The sequence below is a fragment of the Aedes albopictus genome, chromosome 2 (genome assembly GCF_035046485.1).
Source record: "Aedes albopictus strain Foshan chromosome 2, AalbF5, whole genome shotgun sequence".
In the NCBI taxonomy this organism is placed as follows: Eukaryota; Metazoa; Arthropoda; class Insecta; order Diptera; family Culicidae; genus Aedes; species Aedes albopictus.
This window is the reverse complement of record NC_085137.1, coordinates 276,080,955-276,098,597: the sequence shown is the minus strand read 5'-3', so window position 1 is coordinate 276,098,597 and position 17,643 is coordinate 276,080,955. Positions and strand designations below refer to the sequence as shown.

The 17,643-nt window shown below is 44.6% G+C and overlaps 1 protein-coding gene across 1 annotated transcript; it reads right to left on the bottom strand.

Annotated features, from left to right (window-relative positions):
- Positions 1 to 3,512: 3,512 nt before the first annotated feature.
- On the bottom strand, positions 3,513 to 17,494 carry LOC134288994 (uncharacterized). The gene is made up of 2 exons (XM_062854976.1): positions 15,561 to 17,494; positions 3,513 to 10,622 (listed from the first exon to the last, which is right to left on the bottom strand). The coding sequence occupies exon 2, from the start codon at positions 7,325 to 7,327 to the stop codon at positions 6,293 to 6,295; it is 1,035 nt and encodes a 344-aa protein (XP_062710960.1). The 5' UTR covers positions 7,328 to 10,622; positions 15,561 to 17,494; the 3' UTR covers positions 3,513 to 6,292.
- Between the last annotated feature and the right edge of the window lie 149 nt (positions 17,495 to 17,643).

The following is a 17,643-nucleotide window of genomic DNA, read 5'->3' as shown; positions in this document are numbered from 1 at the left end:
AAACTTTCCGTGAGATAAGAAAATTCAGCCTTGTTGTAAGTATATCACCTACCAATGCTTCTGATCTATCTGCTCATTCGCGACAATAACAATGAGCCATTTTACGAAGTGACAACAATGTTGATGATGATATTGATTTTCACGGGTTATTGGACGTTATCTCCTGTCAAAATTCATTCATAAAATCGGCTCGTAAAATGGACTATTGTTGATTTCTGTTTTCTTCCTTTTCAGATTTGCTTCCTATCAGTGTTTTGCCCGGTCTGCAGTACCAGGACGTTGTTTACCTTTTCAGCTAAGTGTTTCTACTAATTACGTCAATTTTCATTGACCAAAATCCCTCGAACCTAGCTGATAATCGTCTACTTTTCTCTTTTCTTTTCAGGTACGTGGTTTCAAGTCGGCAGCGGAGAAGATTCCCAAGGACTTTCCTGAGTCATCTATCACCTCATAGGGCACTGCATTGTTTTGATTTTGTATGGGATTTTGACGTTTCTTGGCCTTGTTGTTTACAAAATTTCTGTAAGAGTAAAAGAGAAGGAGAGAATTTCATGCAGTGCCCTATAGGCCACTGCACTGTTTTGATTTTGTATGGGATTTTGACGTTTCTTGGCCTTGTTGTTTACAAAATTTTTGTAAGAGTGAAAGAGAAGGAGAGAGTTTCATGCAGTGCCCTATAGGAGCTGGTACCCACCCGCGCTTTAACTGTGCAAGGAACGTAGCATGCGGCTAGTTTGGCATTGAATTTGTCAATCGCGGAGGATTGTTTAAAATTCCTCTTGTACACCTGTTGGCCAACTTCGTACACAGGTGCAAATTTTCTACGGCGCAAATTGTAATGTTGTGAGTTTTTCTCGTATTGTTTTTGTAGATTTTTAATCACGAGATCTCGAATAGATTGATCTAATTTCAATTTGTTTTTCAGCCTTTCTGTATCCCAAACGTCTTCCTCATCTCTGTCCGCTCTATGCTCGTCCCCTCTACCTACGATTTCGTGTCCAAATATGGTTTTATATGGTGAAAATCCAGTTGAGCTGTGAGGTGTGGTGTTTAATACGTATTCTACATCTGAGATTCGACTGTCCCACAAGGTTTGATCTTCCTTTACATACGTTCGTAAACAGGCATTGACCGTACGATTCAACCTCTCCACGGGGTTTGCCTGGCTGTGGTGTCGTGAGTTGGCCCAGTGTTGAATACGGTGCTTTTCAAGAAAGGCTTTGAACTCCTTTGAGAGGAAGGAGGAGGCGTTATCTGAAATCAAATACTCTGGTTCGCCATACCGATGAAACCAGTTTTCTTCCAAAATTTTTGACAGAGGGTGTCGAAATTTTGCGAACGGGAAACAGTAGGCAGTACTTTGAGAATAGGTCCATTACAATCAAGAGGTGACAGTGTCCGGACTTACTTCTCGGTAATGATTGAATGTAATCTAGTGCCACGATCTGAAATGGTTTAGTGGTTACTCGCTGTCGCCCCATAATCGGTTGTTGCGATTGAGTACTCGGCTTACTTTCTTGGCATATTGTGCACTTTTGGACGTATGCCTTGATGTCTTTGGCCATCTGTGGCCAGTAATACCTTTTACGGATCTTGGCCAGGGTTTTTTCAGAACCCATATGCACAGCCTCATCATGTTCTTCATATAAAACCTGTTCCCTCAACTCTGAAGGAAGGCAAATCTTCCACTCAAAACGATAATCTAAATCGTCTGGATTTGCTAGGAACTTTTTAAGGATCCCATTTTCGATTCTAAAGTCCTTGAAGCTCTCTGGATCTTCTTGAACTTTCTGAAGCATATATTTGTACCAGTCTGAATTTGCGGCCTGTACCTGAAGCTCTTCTACCGCTCTTGAAAGAGCGTCGGGGACAATATTGTCGACTCCCTTGCGGTGCTTAATCTCCATGTCGTGTTTTTGGAGCTCTAGGCTCCACCGACATAATCTAGACGATGTCTTCCAACTACTACGTAGGATAAACGTTAGAACTGACGCGTCTGAAATGACAGTAAACCGGGAACCTTCAATATAACACCTGAACTTCTCCAGGGAACTCAGGACTGCCAAGGCCTCTTTTTCGGTAGCTGCGTACCTTTGTTGAGCCGTGCTAAGCTTTTGGGAGAAATACGCTACCGGTTTTTCGACCTTTCCGTACGTTTGGGTTAGCACCCCGGCAATCGCTAAGTCACTAGCATCACAGTGAATGCTAAATGGACGCGAGAAGTCGGGATTGGATAGAATGGGAGCACTAATTAGTAGTTCTTTGATCTTCCGAAAGGAAGCCTCCGCGGCTTCGTTCCATTTAACCGATTTTGGGTGGTCCTTAAGGAGGTCTGTCAAAGGGCGAACAATTTCACTGAATGAGGCAATGAATCGCCTATAATAGTTGCTCATTCCTAAAAATCTTCGCAAGGCCCGAAGAGATTTCGGTCTTTCAAAGTTCATAACGGCCTCGATTCGGTCGGGGTTGGGCCGAAGTCCGTTTCGGCCCAGAATGAACCCCAAATAGGGCACTTCTGCCACACAAAACTTGGACTTCTGCACGTTAATCGATAGGTTCGCTGCTTTCAATCTAGATGCCAACTCTTTAAGCCGGTCAAGGTGCTCTTCAAACGTGTTGCTTACCACGATGATATCATCGAGATAAACAAACACGTTTGGTTCCAATTCACTTCCGCTCAAAACCCGGTCCATCAACCGCGACAAGGTTGCGGGGCTATTAATCAAGCCAAAGGGCATACGAGTGAATTGGAACAGCCCTCTCCCTAAAACTGAGAACGCTGTATATTTCCGAGATCGCGGATGTAGAGGCACCTGCAAAAAGGCTTTCGATAAGTCTATCGTAGAGATGTAGCGACTGGGACCCAGTCGACTCAGAATTCTATCAGCGTGAGGGAGAGGGTAAGAGTCCCTGACCGTACGCTCATTGAGTTTACGGGCATCTAGACAAAGCCGAACCGCGCCATCTGGCTTTTCTACCGGGACTAGTCGTAGTGCCCAGTCACTATACGACCTTTCAATTATACCACTTTGGAGCAGAGAATCGAGCTCTTCGTTAATCTTGTCTTGTCTGATGGGAGATGTCGGAAATGGGTTAATACGTACCGGAGGAAGCTTCTTCGCCTCGTCCGACAATTCAATCCGGTGATTAATCATTGAAGTAGTCTCAAGTTGACCGTCTACGGCTGGCTTAAACAATTTCTTGACCTCTTCTAATTTTTCTAACTGCTCTTCCGTTAAAATAGACTCGACGACTTGTTCATTCAGTTCTTCTACGGAAGTAGACCCATTAGAGGGAACAACCGTGGGCACTATCCCAAACGACTGCCAGAAATCTGAACCTAAAATCAGTTGTCGTTTAACGGAAGGAATTACTAACGCTGAGACTATCTTGGTAGCTTCGCCAAAGGAGATTGGCAGTTCTACGCAACCGGTAACATCCAATTTTTGGCCACTTGCCGTTGTAATGTCTATTTGTACGGGTCGTAAGTTTAATCTACATGCCTTAATAAGGTCATTAGCCCCCGAACCTAAAACGCTTCGACTCGCTCCACTATCTAACAAACCTACTCGCGGAATACCTAGAATATCCCCAAGCAACCAAAAGTTCGGATTCCACTTGAAGAACGAACTCAGAAGTTCAAGTTTGGTTCAATTCCGGTTTCGTTGAACTTAATTCTCCAAAAAGTTACTCTTGTATTGTTTATGAACTTGGAAGTACATGTACAAGCTTCTGACTTCTCTTCAAAACGACAATAAAGTCGAAAAAATGTTCCAAAAGAACTTATGTTGAACTTTAAAACAGAGTTCAATCAAATATTAACCGAACTCATGTTGAACTTATGCGTGCCTTTAAAACTCAAATAAAGTTAAGTTGGACATATTCCAACAACTTGAAAAGTTCCGTTTCGAACTTGTTTGGTACTTGGTGTGTTACTACTCAAAGTTCGGATAACTATTAATCGTACCAAAAGTGAACTTCACTTGAACTTCGGCGACAGCGGGACCGGGGAGAAGTTCTCATTCAATTAAATCACTCGTAAATCGAGCCCAGCAGCCACAGCTTGTGTTAATTTCACAAGTACACTTTGTTCCACTATTATATTTCAACGTACTTACTTGTAATCAACGCAAAGGATCCGTATTGTGTGGCTCAAAGGCTGCCCACGCAGCGGACAACTGTTCCCCCCAGGATTCCGCCGGGGGTTTTTCGGCTGCGCACAAAAATTTTCCAGCTTTGCTGGATGTTTTCACACCCGTCTCACTTGTCGCTGCAGCACGCCGGTAATCGACGCAATCGTAGTCACTGGAAACCAAGCTGAAAACTTATAATCTTTTCTTAAAGTCGACACACTGGCCCTAATTTATTGCTTTGCACTACGAACCACAACAAATTGAAAATGTCAAACTGCGTAAGTTCACAAGAAGTTCCGCGTGAACTTCTTTCGAACTTTTGACTTCAAAAAGTATTCCAAGTTCAGGGAAAGTTTACACGCGAACCTGATTGAGCTCTACTATATGATATCAGCACATTGAGTAAAATCTCACAGTGCCTAACAACACATACATGGAGTAGTGGTTAGGCACCGGCTTTCAACGAGGAGAACCCGAGTTCAAATCTCAGTAAGTAAAAACATCAAAAATTATTTCAAGATATTAGTCAATTTGGATTCCACATGAACTAATGTTCCTTAATAATAAATTACTTTTGAGGACTAAACACATTTTTTTCATTTTTTCGAAGCTTATTTTTAAGCTGAATAGCGTTCCTTTCAGTGACACAAGTGTACTTTCTGTGAACTCAAGTTCGGTTAATTACTTAAAAAGTGAGCTGAATAGAATGCTTTTCATCTTCCTTCGGATAGCTGATTAAGCCCAATCATGCTATTTTATCCGAACTTTTTGTTGCTTGGGTCTACCTTTACAAATGGTCTATCATCGTTGACCATCTTCAAAAAATGTTCATTAATCTCCAGCGAGGAAACGTGCATGTATTCGTCGCTGTCTACTGCTCTAAGGCCTTCCTGTAGCAGATTTAAATTTAAATCATTCGGGGGTTTCGAAACTTCGTCCGCAACCATCTGCCCCGCCAGACGGGTGCCTAGGCGTTTTTTGCACACCAAGGACAAGACTTAGTATCCGCATTGAAGAATCCACACTTATAGCAGAATTTGTGCTTGGGACGGTCACAGTCGGCTTGATGATGACCTGGTAAACGACAGTTAAAACAAGTGCCAGGTGGAGGAGGCTTATACTTTTCCAGTAACACCTGTAAACCATCAGGAGTACCTTTTGGGACGGCCCCTTTCTCAGAAGGTTTTTCTTCTTGTGAAGCCTTCTTTGAAGTATTTTCTTCATCCGTTTTACGGGAATCTTTAGGTGGAGCTCGCCCTTTCTCAGGGCGAGTTCCGTCCCCATACATTTTGGATTTAGGGTGACTTTTTAATTCACTCACCTGAGCACGGGTTTTCGCTACCTGGTCATCTTGATTTCGGGTTTCATACTTGAACCAAAAAGTGGCGTCAAGTTTCCGACAGAAAGTTTTGAGATCTGCGAGGTTGTCAACCTGAGCGGCTACCACATGGCCTTTATAATCTGCCCTAAGGTTCCGATTCCGAAATACTATCTCGAACTTCTTTTTCTCGGAGATGGGTTTCGTCAGAGAATTGAAGATCTTCTGAATATCGAAGAAAAAATCTTGGAATTTTTCCTTCGATTTTTGTTTCCTGTCAATCGCTCTGACCTCGCTTACGTGGTCGTGATCAGGGCTCAAAAATTCCTTCTTCATTTCCGCTACCAGTTCTTTCCATGTTCTAAATTCCTCATTTTCGACCCCTGACATAAACCAAAGTTTAGCCAGACCTGAAAAGAGGTGAATCGCTGATCGGAATAGTTCTTCATCCGAAACATTTTCCGACTTCGCAAAAAACTCTACTTCTCGTATAAACTTCATCAATTCCCGGCCACCATCTCTACCATCATATCGCAACTTCCACTCAGAAACGGGTCTACTACGCCTTGCATTTGACCTTTGCGGTCTGGACTTCGATCGTCTGGGTGGGGAAGCGGAGAGCGAAGAATCAGAAACTGGTTCTGAATCAACGTGAGTACCGGAAAGCCTAATTCGTCGTAACACTCGCTCTGGTTGATACGAACCTCGCTGTTTCGATAGTAAACCTGACAAAGGAATGCTATTGCTGTGACCGCCAGATGAGTGCTGGTCTTGTAAAGTCGATCGAAGCTGGCGTCTTGCCAGACTACCTGCCGAACTTCTACTCCTCTGTTTATCTAACTCATGATCTCCTACTTCTGTATCGTCCGTCTGGTCTCTCTGATCGGAATAGTTCTTCATCCGAAACATTTTCCGACTTCGCAAAAAACTCTACTTCTCGTATAAACTTCATCAATTCCCGGCCACCATCTCTACCATCATATCGCAACTTCCACTCAGAAACGGGTCTACTACGCCTTGCATTTGACCTTTGCGGTCTGGACTTCGATCGTCTGGGTGGGGAAGCGGAGAGCGAAGAATCAGAAACTGGTTCTGAATCAACGTGAGTACCGGAAAGCCTAATTCGTCGTAACACTCGCTCTGGTTGATACGAACCTCGCTGTTTCGATAGTAAACCTGACAAAGGAATGCTATTGCTGTGACCGCCAGATGAGTGCTGGTCTTGTAAAGTCGATCGAAGCTGGCGTCTTGCCAGACTACCTGCCGAACTTCTACTCCTCTGTTTATCTAACTCATGATCTCCTACTTCTGTATCGTCCGTCTGGGTCTCTCTGGACACGCTTGGAACCTTCGATGATCCTGCCTGACCTAATTGTAACTGTGTCAAGGAGTTCGAGATTTGCAACATCACCTCCTTTCGAATCGAGTCTATTGGCGTGAAGATCGTGAAATAGTTGCTATATAATTGTCGGATCGTACCTAAAAGTTTATCAATGTCCTCAAAATCCTCATCTTTCTCCACGATCGCTTGTATAGCCGAACACCGGGCGAAGTAATGCACCAGGCGTGTTCTCAGTGCCTCCCTGACTCCTTCAAAAGTTTTCTTTCTCTCCAGAAAATCGCTAATTTCCTTCACGTTCTTGTCTATCAGATCGATCTCTCCATCTACTGTTCTACCCTCACAGTTTTCAAAATCAACGTCCTTGTGATCTCCTTTCTCCTTTTTCAGCTTTTCTCTTAAACGTCTTCGAAGAACAGCTAGGCTTTCATTCTTCTCAAATGGTACTGCCCGAACCTCTAATTCGAACTCGACCTCTTCCTTTTCCAGGTGATGGACCAGAAGAGTACTATATTTCACTCCTATTTCTGATTCCATGCTTGAGAGTGCTTCGGGAGTTTACAACTTTTCGGTGGTAACAAGTGTTTGAACCACGGCCAGATCAACGTCTGTGCCCTGTCCAGACTCACTCTTCTATCCAGCAGTACTCACCCTTCTCAGTCACGATTTGACTTAACCGGACTCCAGGACGGTTTTAAAAACGGCCTCTGTAGTTCTAGGGCTCACTTGTTACCTCCGAAATGTTCCAAAAACCGCGAAAACTCCACTGCCTGGTTTCCAATAACATGCAAATTAATCGTTCCTAAAACATAAACATGCCACCAAAACTAATCCGAAATTTGTTTACTCGACCAGGGGCCGATCGACGCGAATTTGATAACCTATTTGATTGACCAACCGGGGGTCTCTGAAAGTAAATTTGATAACCTATTGAATCACAAGCGCAACTTTTGTCGTTCAAAGAACGCAAACAAAAATCAAAACAGAAGTATTCTGTTTTCTCCTCCCTCGTACGGGTGCGGAGGGATTTTGCAACCGTATTGTAAATAAACAAAATTATGTAATGCTAACTTTTCAACCAGCTGCTATTCGGCCATGTTTCTGAAGTCAGCATCTGTTTCAGGTCAAACATTTGATTTAGGCGTAATTTACGAGTGATATTTTTTCTTCAACAAAAAATTTTCTTTGCAGCCCCAATTATGACCTAATTCGAACACGTTTTTAGTTATAGTAACATATTTCAGCTAACAAAATTACATTTTTTTCATATTTCTCCTAGTATTTTTGAAAATTTTGTTTTTTGTTGCGGAAAATATTTCGCGCTTTTCAAGTGTGGTCCTGAAAAGTTTACTGTTTACAAACTTTTACCTGTCAAAATGGGGTTCAACGCACAATGGGGGTCAGAGATGTTGGCTCGCTTTTTTACTGTGAGGTAGTATTCAGATGACAAGTGGCTGTAACTTTTATGTTGGGCGCCAATTTGTAACTCCTCGTAACTCTTCCCTTGCTCCAAACGAGAATAGAAAAACTCCCAGGGTCGTTTTATGCTGATTTGTTTACAACCGAACAGCTAATTCTCCGCAGCATAGAAAGCAACATAAAACTCTAAATGAACTGAATGAATGGAGAGGAGTTCATCAATCAGGGTTGAAGCCTAGTGATTACACCGACCTAACTTCTTCTATCTATGGAAAGATTTCAGGAAACGAGGGGTGAGAAATTTCAAGTTTAGAGAAATCTGCATCGAATTATAACGAAATCAACCGGAATGTGTGAAACCTAGTAAAACTTGAATTCTATTTTAATAGAGAAAGCTACATTTATTAATAGCACTATTAGGCATTAGGCTTTATTATCCCCTTTTGGGATCCTATGGTTTCCTACTTCGTGATCACCATTAGTTGCCCTAACTAAAGGTTCTACAAATATTCTTAAAAGAGTTTTTCGCATGCATGCTACAATATACAAATAACCAGCGCGACTTACGGTTTTTCTCGGATGCTGTGGGTGGTCGGACACAAACCTACTGCAGGCCCTTCGGTGACTCTCGGGAGCGGATGCTGGGGAGGCCGGAAACGGACCGACGGTAGTGATGGCCCCTTGCTGACCTTCGGCTGGAGGTCCAGGAGGTCGGAAACGAACCGACGGCGGTGTTTGGCCTTCGGTGACACTCGGTGGTATGCCAGGGAGGTCGGAAACGAACCGACGGTGATGATTGGCCTTCGGTTTGGCAGGTTTGGCGGGCTTCCAATGGCGTCGTCGCAGAGCAATGGCGGACCAAAATGGAGGTGTACTTCGTATCCAAAATGGCCACTTCCAGGGTACAATGGAACTTCTGCCGGTCTTTCACAATGGGACAATGTGCTAGCTTCGGGAATCCCTCTTCTACGCTAGTCTCCACTGGAGTACTCGTAGGGCTGATTTCTGGCTCAGGGATCGGGATGAAAATCACCACTAGCAAGCGGTTTCCGGTGCACTTGTCCTTGCCAACAGATGATCCAGAGATACAATCCCCGAATTTGCCTTAATAAACGGAAAAAGGCCGACCTTGGCCTTTTTCCAACTCCGAATTGCGTACTCCCCTTGAACGCGCTCGGTTTTAATTCTCCGCACAGCACCCTTTAATCGCCTTTTTACTAACACTTAGTTTTAAAATCTTCCAACTAACAATTTAGAATAAGCTACTAACAAACTTGCTAACAATGTCGGATTTTAACGCGCCGCGCACTTCTAATTCCCTCGAAGTCTTGAGCCAGAAAGATGGAATCCGTCAAATCGGAATAACTCCTAGGCTCCGTGTATGGATGGACCTGCCCTCTTTAACTCATCCCGAGAATTATGTATTTTTCGAACATTGGAGTTTCCGTGTATTAGTGTAAATTTAGTTGACCTAATAAATGTTTAGAAAATGAATTCATAATAATTCACACCTAGGTGGCGGCAGTTGTTCTCAATGGGCACGGTGTATTTGAAAGGAGGTACGCTCGCCATATGCACTTGGCAAAGCCAATGCCTTACTTTGAAACCAACGGTTACACTGTTAATGGTGGTGAGATGCGTGGGTGGATCCCAGAAGCCCCTAAGTCGACAGAAACGTGTTGGTTTACGCAATGTTGATGTGGCCTTGTCAATTGTTGGTCTTGAATTAACACATTTTAATTTTTCCCAAATCATTCTATCATAGTAAAACAGTTTAAGGGAATCGAATACACTCTTAAATTATCTATATACATATAAAAAATAATTTCTTTCTGTCTGTCTGTCTGTCTGACCCTTGTGGATTTGCATTTTTTTCTTTAATTTCTTTTTATTCGTGAATTTTAACCAGTTTTAAGATTTTAACTTAGGCTAATTCTTCACACATATGGATTCGGAAACTACTGAACCGATCGGTGTGAAACTTTGTATGTGAGTACTTTTGGGACCGCGAAAGGTTCTTAGCATAGTGTGAGACTCCTTCGATCTCTGGAAAAGGGGGCTCCCATACAGATTAAGTTGTGGGTGACTTCTCTAGGGAGCTGTGTGACAAAAACACAGTAGGCAGGCAGTACGACGTTTTCCGGGACAACTAGTAGTATATATGTATAAATGCAGTGGCATACGTGGGACCGCGCATAGCTTGCGAACGGAAGGTCCGATTTCTGTCATCTAAGTTTTGTTTTGTTAGTTTTGAGCCAAGGAAGGTTTATTCTGCTATTCTGCTATTCTGCTATTATCAACGCATCCCCTGGCTTTCGCCCATCTGCGTTGTCTTTTCACTAGGCAATACGTCTACCAATTGATGTTTATGGGCTTGCCGGACCAAGTCATGTAGCTAAGCCAAACACCCCACCTACTGTAGAAATGTGACAATGACCACCTTCCATAATTATTATCTTGACTGTGTAATGTATCCACAAACATGACTGGACTCTTTTTAGTGTGTAGGGTAACCAATATAATTTGGACCCCCATATATTTTGGACCCCCTGGGCCGTATTATCATAATTTTCACAGATTTAAAGAAGAGATGACGAACATTTTTAGAATCATTCGCTAAATTAGGTTGTTCTGCACGCACAGCAATCATTTCCTCACTGGAAATATCATTATTTGCCTTGAAATTATGTTTTGGTAATATCGTCATCCGTGCGAGTGTCGCGGCTTGTTTACGAAAAGAAAAAGTGGTACTGGGCAAACTTGCAGATGTAAACAAAAACGTTTATCATTCTAGCGCATTAAATTCGCAAAGTTCGTCTAATCAGCCTTTGTCAATCAAGTAATTAAGATGTGATCCAGCATATCCAAGTGGCAGATTCTTCGAAAACAGTTTCAAGCGGGTTTAAACACCGAGTGTCCAAAATATATACTTAAGAGGGTCCAAAATACATTGGGGTGTCCAAAACAGTGAAAACTGGTGCTTCAAAAATCAGTTATTTTCATCAAATTTTCAGCCAGAAATGACCTTGTGGGTATTTTTGACGGAAAGTGGAGGCTTTTACGGTCATGTCAACATTATCATTGTGTGTAATACCCTCTGAATCTGTTTGATTTGAGCTTACATTCAAATTAATGTCCTCTAGGGGTCCAAAATTCGACCGTTACCCTAAGTGAGCGCCGGCTAGCACAGCGGCAACATTTGTTCTTTCCAAAGTTGTTAACCTCTCGATACAGAAGCAGAATAAAGCTAAGTTGTGTAGCAATCGGATGTGCGCGTTTCTTTGATCCGAAGTTCCTTTTTCCTCCTTCTCCGCGAGTGATTCTTCCTGCTGCCTGGTTATCTCTGTCCACAGGTTATGACCCCAGTGCAGGAGAAGTGACGAAAAGTGCTGAACCTGAAAAAGAAACGTTTTTCGAGAAGAACAGTGCGAGTGGTATTTTCCGGGCTCGATCCGCGCGTCGCCGACGGTGTTTTGCAAAATGGCGGACGGAGCGAAAATTGTGTTCCCCAAGTTAAACCCAACCAATTGGGCTTCGTGGAAGCAACGTATGGAATGGTTGCTTGAGAAGGAGGATTTGTGGGAAGTTATTAGTGTCGCGAAGCCGGAACCGGTGACCGCCGAGTGGACGAACCGCGATCGGAAAGCTCGCGCGAATATTGGACTTTTTCTCGATGAAAGCCAATTTAAATTGGTGAAAAATGCGGAGAGTGCTTGTGGGATGTGGAATGCTCTGCAGCAGCACCACGAAAAAGCAACCATGTCTACCGTTGTGCATTATTTGAACCAACTGTGCAGTGCAAATATGGCCGAAAATGGAAACATGGAAGAACACTTGAACTCAATGGAAGATTTGTTCGATAAGTTGATTGCTGCAGGACAAAATTTGGACGAATCGTTGCAAATAGCAATGATTTTTCGTAGTGTCCCTCCGTCTTACCGGAGCTTGGTGCAAAGCCTGCAGTGCCGGCCGGACGAGGACTGGACGGTTGTGTTGGTAAAAGCGCGGCTTTTGGATGAATACAACCAGCGACGCGAGAGAAGTGAAGTGTTGTCGAGTGATATGAAAGCATTGCGGCTCGATGCGAGTGGAAGTAAATCAGAGAAAGTGTGTTATTTCTGCAAAGAGCCGGGACATTTTCGCAAGCACTGCAAGAAGCTGCAATCGAAGAAAAGTGGTTGTGAAAATGAGAAGAAACAGCGGTATCGGAAGGATGACAACCACGCGTGTGAGATCCAGAATGCAGATGGTGATACAGTGGTGGTCGGAGATAAGGTGAGCAACCTCTACCGGTTGCGTATTCATGAGCGTTCATTGAAAGTGGACGGTGAACATCATGAGCGGTGCCAGCACACTTGGCATCGTCGGATTGGCCATCGCGATCCAGAAGTGCTGCGGCGGATCGAAGCGGAAGATCTGGTAAGTGGATTCTCTTTACTTGATTGTGGGGCTCGCATCGTTTGTGAATGCTGTTTGAAAGGGAAATTTGCGAGGAAGCCTTTCCCCGCGATAACCGATAGAAAGACGACGAAACCCCTGGAATTGATCCACACTGATCTATGTGGACCAATGGAGACCACTACGCCATCCGGAAACCGCTATTTGATGACGCTCATAGACGATTATAGTCGGTACACAACCGTGTACTTACTGAAGAAGAAATCGGAGGCCTCTGCCAGGATCCAACAGTACGTTCGCTGGGTGCAGAATCGTTTCGGTCGGAAGCCGCTCGCCATCCGGTCAGATGGAGGTGGCGAGTACATCGGCCGAGAGCTTCGGGAATTTTATGAGGCAGAAGGCATAGAAGCGCAGTTCACGACGCCGTATTCTCCGCAGCAGAACGGCGTCGCCGAGCGGCGAAACCGGTATCTTCAGGAGATGGCCATTTGTATGTTGGCGGATGCTGGTTTGGGAAAGCTGTATTGGGGTGAAGCTGTTATGACGGCGGCCTACCTGCAGAACCGGCTGCCATCCAGGGTTGTATCGAAGACTCCATATGAACTCTGGACAGGACGTAAACCTCGTTTTGAACATCTCCGGGTATTTGGGTGCGATGCCTATGTGCATGTACCTGATGCAAAGCGATCGAAGCTGGATGAGAAGTCTATCAAGCTGACTTTTGTTGGCTATTCCGAGGACCATAAAGGGTATCGTTTCCTTGATCGGGCTACAAATCGTGTGACGCTGAGTGCAAGGTTCATCCAGCTTGAAAATGGATCGGAGCGGCCAAGTGAGAAGAAATCTGAAGCCGTGCCGGAAGATTTGAACGGTTCTTTCGAAATTCGATTGAAGTCGTCGGATCGAGGAATCGCGGAGAATGGCGAAGCTATGAGTGATTCGGAAGGATGGAATTCGGCAGAAGATGATGACGATCGTGAAGAGGAGGAGCCGCAACCAGCGGCGCAACCCCCGGCGGCGCGCCCGCAGGAGGAGCTAGCGGTGCAGCGTGATCAACGGAAAACAAGAGGTGTCCTACCGAGCCGATACGATGACTTCGTTGTCGGTATTGCGGAATTCGCTTCAGTTGAACCAACAGATTACCGGAAGGCATTGGAAATCCCGAAATGGAAGAAGGCGATGGATTCGGAAATTGAATCGCACGAAGCTAACAAGACTTGGAAGCTGGTTCGTCTACCTGAGGGAAGGAAAGTGATCGGGTCACGCTGGGTATACAAGATAAAGCGTGATGAAAGCGGTGAAATAGTGAAGCACAAGGCTAGGCTGGTAGCACAAGGCTACAACCAGCGCTACGGAATCGATTACGTGGACGTCTTTGCTCCAGTTACGCGACAGGAAACATTGCGAGCGCTGTTGGCTGTAGCAGGAAAAGAGCGGATGATCCTGCAGCACCTGGATGTGAAAACAGCGTACCTACACGGAACAATCGAGGAGGAGATCTACATGAGACAGCCTCCTGGGTATGAAGCCGCAGGTAAAGAGGACATGGTGTGCCGGCTCAGAAAGAGCATCTATGGACTTAAGCAGTCGGCACGCTGTTGGAATCGTGCTCTACACGCAACGTTGTTGAAGCTGAATTTCGAGCAGTGTGAGTCGGACCCCTGCTTGTATGTGCGGCGTGAAGGTGGGAAGACGGTATATCTTCTTGTCTACGTCGACGACATTTTGGTGGCGAGTACCGATGCAGCAGCAATTGAGGCGGTGTTTCAGGCACTGCGGAAGGACTTCGACATAACGATCCTTGGAAAAGTGAAACAGTTCTTAGGCCAGGAAGTCCGTTGCAATGGAGGATTCTACAGTCTACGCTTGTCAAGCTACATCGATGGCATGATCGAGAATTTCGGCCTGAAGGATTGTAATCCGGCGAAATCACCAATGGACCCAAGCTACATCAAGTCAGACAGCAACAGTAAACCGTTCGAAGACATTACACGGTACCGCAGTTTGGTCGGTGCCCTCCTGTATGTGGCGGTGAACGCAAGACCAGATGTGGCAGTTAGTGTGTCCCTGCTTGGAAGAAAAGTAAGTGGGCCCACTGAAATGGATTGGACAGCGGCGAAACGCGTAGTCAGATATCTTAAGGGTACACTAGACTACCGGCTGGAATTCGGACCTGGACAAGGGTGGTCACTCGAAGGCTACTCAGATGCGGACTGGGCAGGTGACCAAGAGAGTCGAAAGTCTACAAGCGGATACATATTCTTCTTCGGAACAGGACCGATCGCATGGGTTAGTCACAAGCAAGCATGCGTCAGTCTTTCGTCAATGGAAGCGGAGTATGTGGCGTTAAGCGAGGCGTGCCAGGAGCTCCTCTGGCTGCGTCGCTTGATGGAAGACCTCGGGCAAGCGCAGCAATGTACGACAATCTTCGAGGACAATCAAAGCTGCCTGAGTTTCATCAACACGGAACGAACGAGTAAGAGATCGAAGCACATTGATACGAAGCGACATTTCATCAAGGATTTGGTCGATCAACGTGTCGTGAAGTTGGAGTTCTGCCCATCAGACAGGATGATAGCGGATACGCTGACGAAACCGTTGGGCACTACTATGTTTTGGAAGATGTTGGAAAGTACCGGCCTCACCGGTAAGTGACAGTTTGTGATCATTGAGGAGGAGTGTAGAAATGTGACAATGACCACCTTCCATAATTATTATCTTGACTGTGTAATGTATCCACAAACATGACTGGACTCTTTTTAGTGTGTAAGTGAGCGCCGGCTAGCACAGCGGCAACATTTGTTCTTTCCAAAGTTGTTAACCTCTCGATACAGAAGCAGAATAAAGCTAAGTTGTGTAGCAATCGGATGTGCGCGTTTCTTTGATCCGAAGTTCCTTTTTCCTCCTTCTCCGCGAGTGATTCTTCCTGCTGCCTGGTTATCTCTGTCCACACCTACAACTGTTGGGTAGGCACCATTGTCCCGCCCACTGGTCTTTTACAGCTAGTTGTAGGTGCATGTGTGCGTGTAAGTATTGGTGTATGTGTGTTAGTGTTGGTGTATTGTAGGCGCCAACTCGTTCTAATCCACTCTGATTGCTAACACCCTATTGAACCATTACCCTTAAATCTGGCAATCTATGAAATAGAATGAGTTAAGCGCCTGGACATAATAGTCAGTTAATCAAACAAGGAATATTAGTATTAAAGTGAAGATATAACGAAGCAACGCCCCGAACCTCGAGAGCACAAACCCCAAGAACCAAATGACAGGCTGCGCGAACAGTCGATTGACTGGCCACCAACAGTGAATAACCAATCGAGCAAACCCTCCAGCACAAACCGCCACCAGCTCTCCCGACCTACGCCCAACAAATCCGAGGCACAGCCCAGCCATAGCTTCACCTTAAAACCAAAATCTAGATTGCAGAGCACAATACTTCCCAAGTAACCACGCAACTCGGGCCGCAAATCACGCACAACACGTCACAAATAAGACAAACACTACCCCGCCCGTACAACCGAAACCGATCTAGGGTAGAGAAGGGTCTCTTTCCACACCAACCCGGACTCAACTGCACCCACAGGGTAGCGCACCCCACGCACACTGCACTCATGCATCCATCACGACACGAGCCGCACGGTCACCTGGGTTGCTTCTATCTGCATGACCTCACCCAACCCGTAACGCAGAGTTTAAATACCTCTCTTGCATTACAAAGCAGTCCCTCTTCCCAAAGTTTGTGCGTGGTATAAATGAGATTATAAAGCTGAAGAAATCGTCACCAACACAACCGCCAACAATGAGCACTCAATGGTGTCGGCAGAATCAATGACGACCTCCTCAGTCCCAAACCCAATTATCCTACACTACCCAAGTAACCACAATGCTGAAGCCGTACGCACTGCACGTACGAAGTACATACAGACCTATCCGCACCGCCTAAACAAACCTGCTAGGCCGAACACAAGCGAAAAGCGGCGCCACCACTGTTAAACCACGACTATGCCAGTAGGTATTATCGCAATAGGAAGCAATCAGTGAAGTACTAGATTGAAAGTAGTGAGCTGGATTTTTGTATGGTGAGATGATCAATTCTCCGTTTCTGCAAAGAAATGCTGCAAACAGCGTGGGTTATATGATTTCTTGCCTAATTTGATGCTGTTTGAGCAAAACTTTGGGTAACTGTGTTGTTGAAGTTGCAAGAAATAAATAATACAACAACACAGTTACCCAAAGTTTTGCTCAAACAGCATCAAATTAGGCAAGAAATCATATAACCCACGCTGTTTGCAGCATTTCTTTGCAGAAACGGAGAATTGATCATCTCACCATACAAAAATCCAGCTCACTACTTTCAATCTAGTACTTCACTGATTGCTTCCTATTCAGCAATCGTAGATCCATTCCCCGCTCCTACTCAGCCCTAACGATCCATAGCAATGCTTGTCAATATATGCACCCCACACACGCAACCCCCACAACCCAACAGTATGGTCACTTGAGTATCCCTGGGATTTTGATTACATGATGGTCAGGGATCACAGCCATCAAAACGTTCCACACTTTGCCAGGGCTTGCGACCTGTAGTCATGATGATTTTCGCTATGGGAAACCATGATGGCTAGCGGTGTTAGTTTTCAGCCAAGGAAGGTTTATGAGGCAAAAACATGCACAAGTTGAGAGTTTTTAAAAATGTTTTTTTTTTGAACGGGGACTTGGACTTGACTAAGGACATGAAACGTCAAAAAATTGCAGTAGACAAGACAAAGTGTGCCAGGACAGCTAGTTTACCTTAAAATTACACGGAAAATAGAATTCCCAATAAAAAAAATCAATTCAACAATAATCATAAAATCTAAATTCGTGGCTTTCAGGAAAAAATCAAAAGTGTGAGGATGTTCAAAAATAAAAATCAGAAAAATCAAAAACCGAAATTCACAAAATTACGAATTAAAAAAGAATTATCCTCCAAAACATGTTTAAATCGATTTCAAAAGACGAAAAATGATATTTAGTTCAGAGTCAAAAAATTGG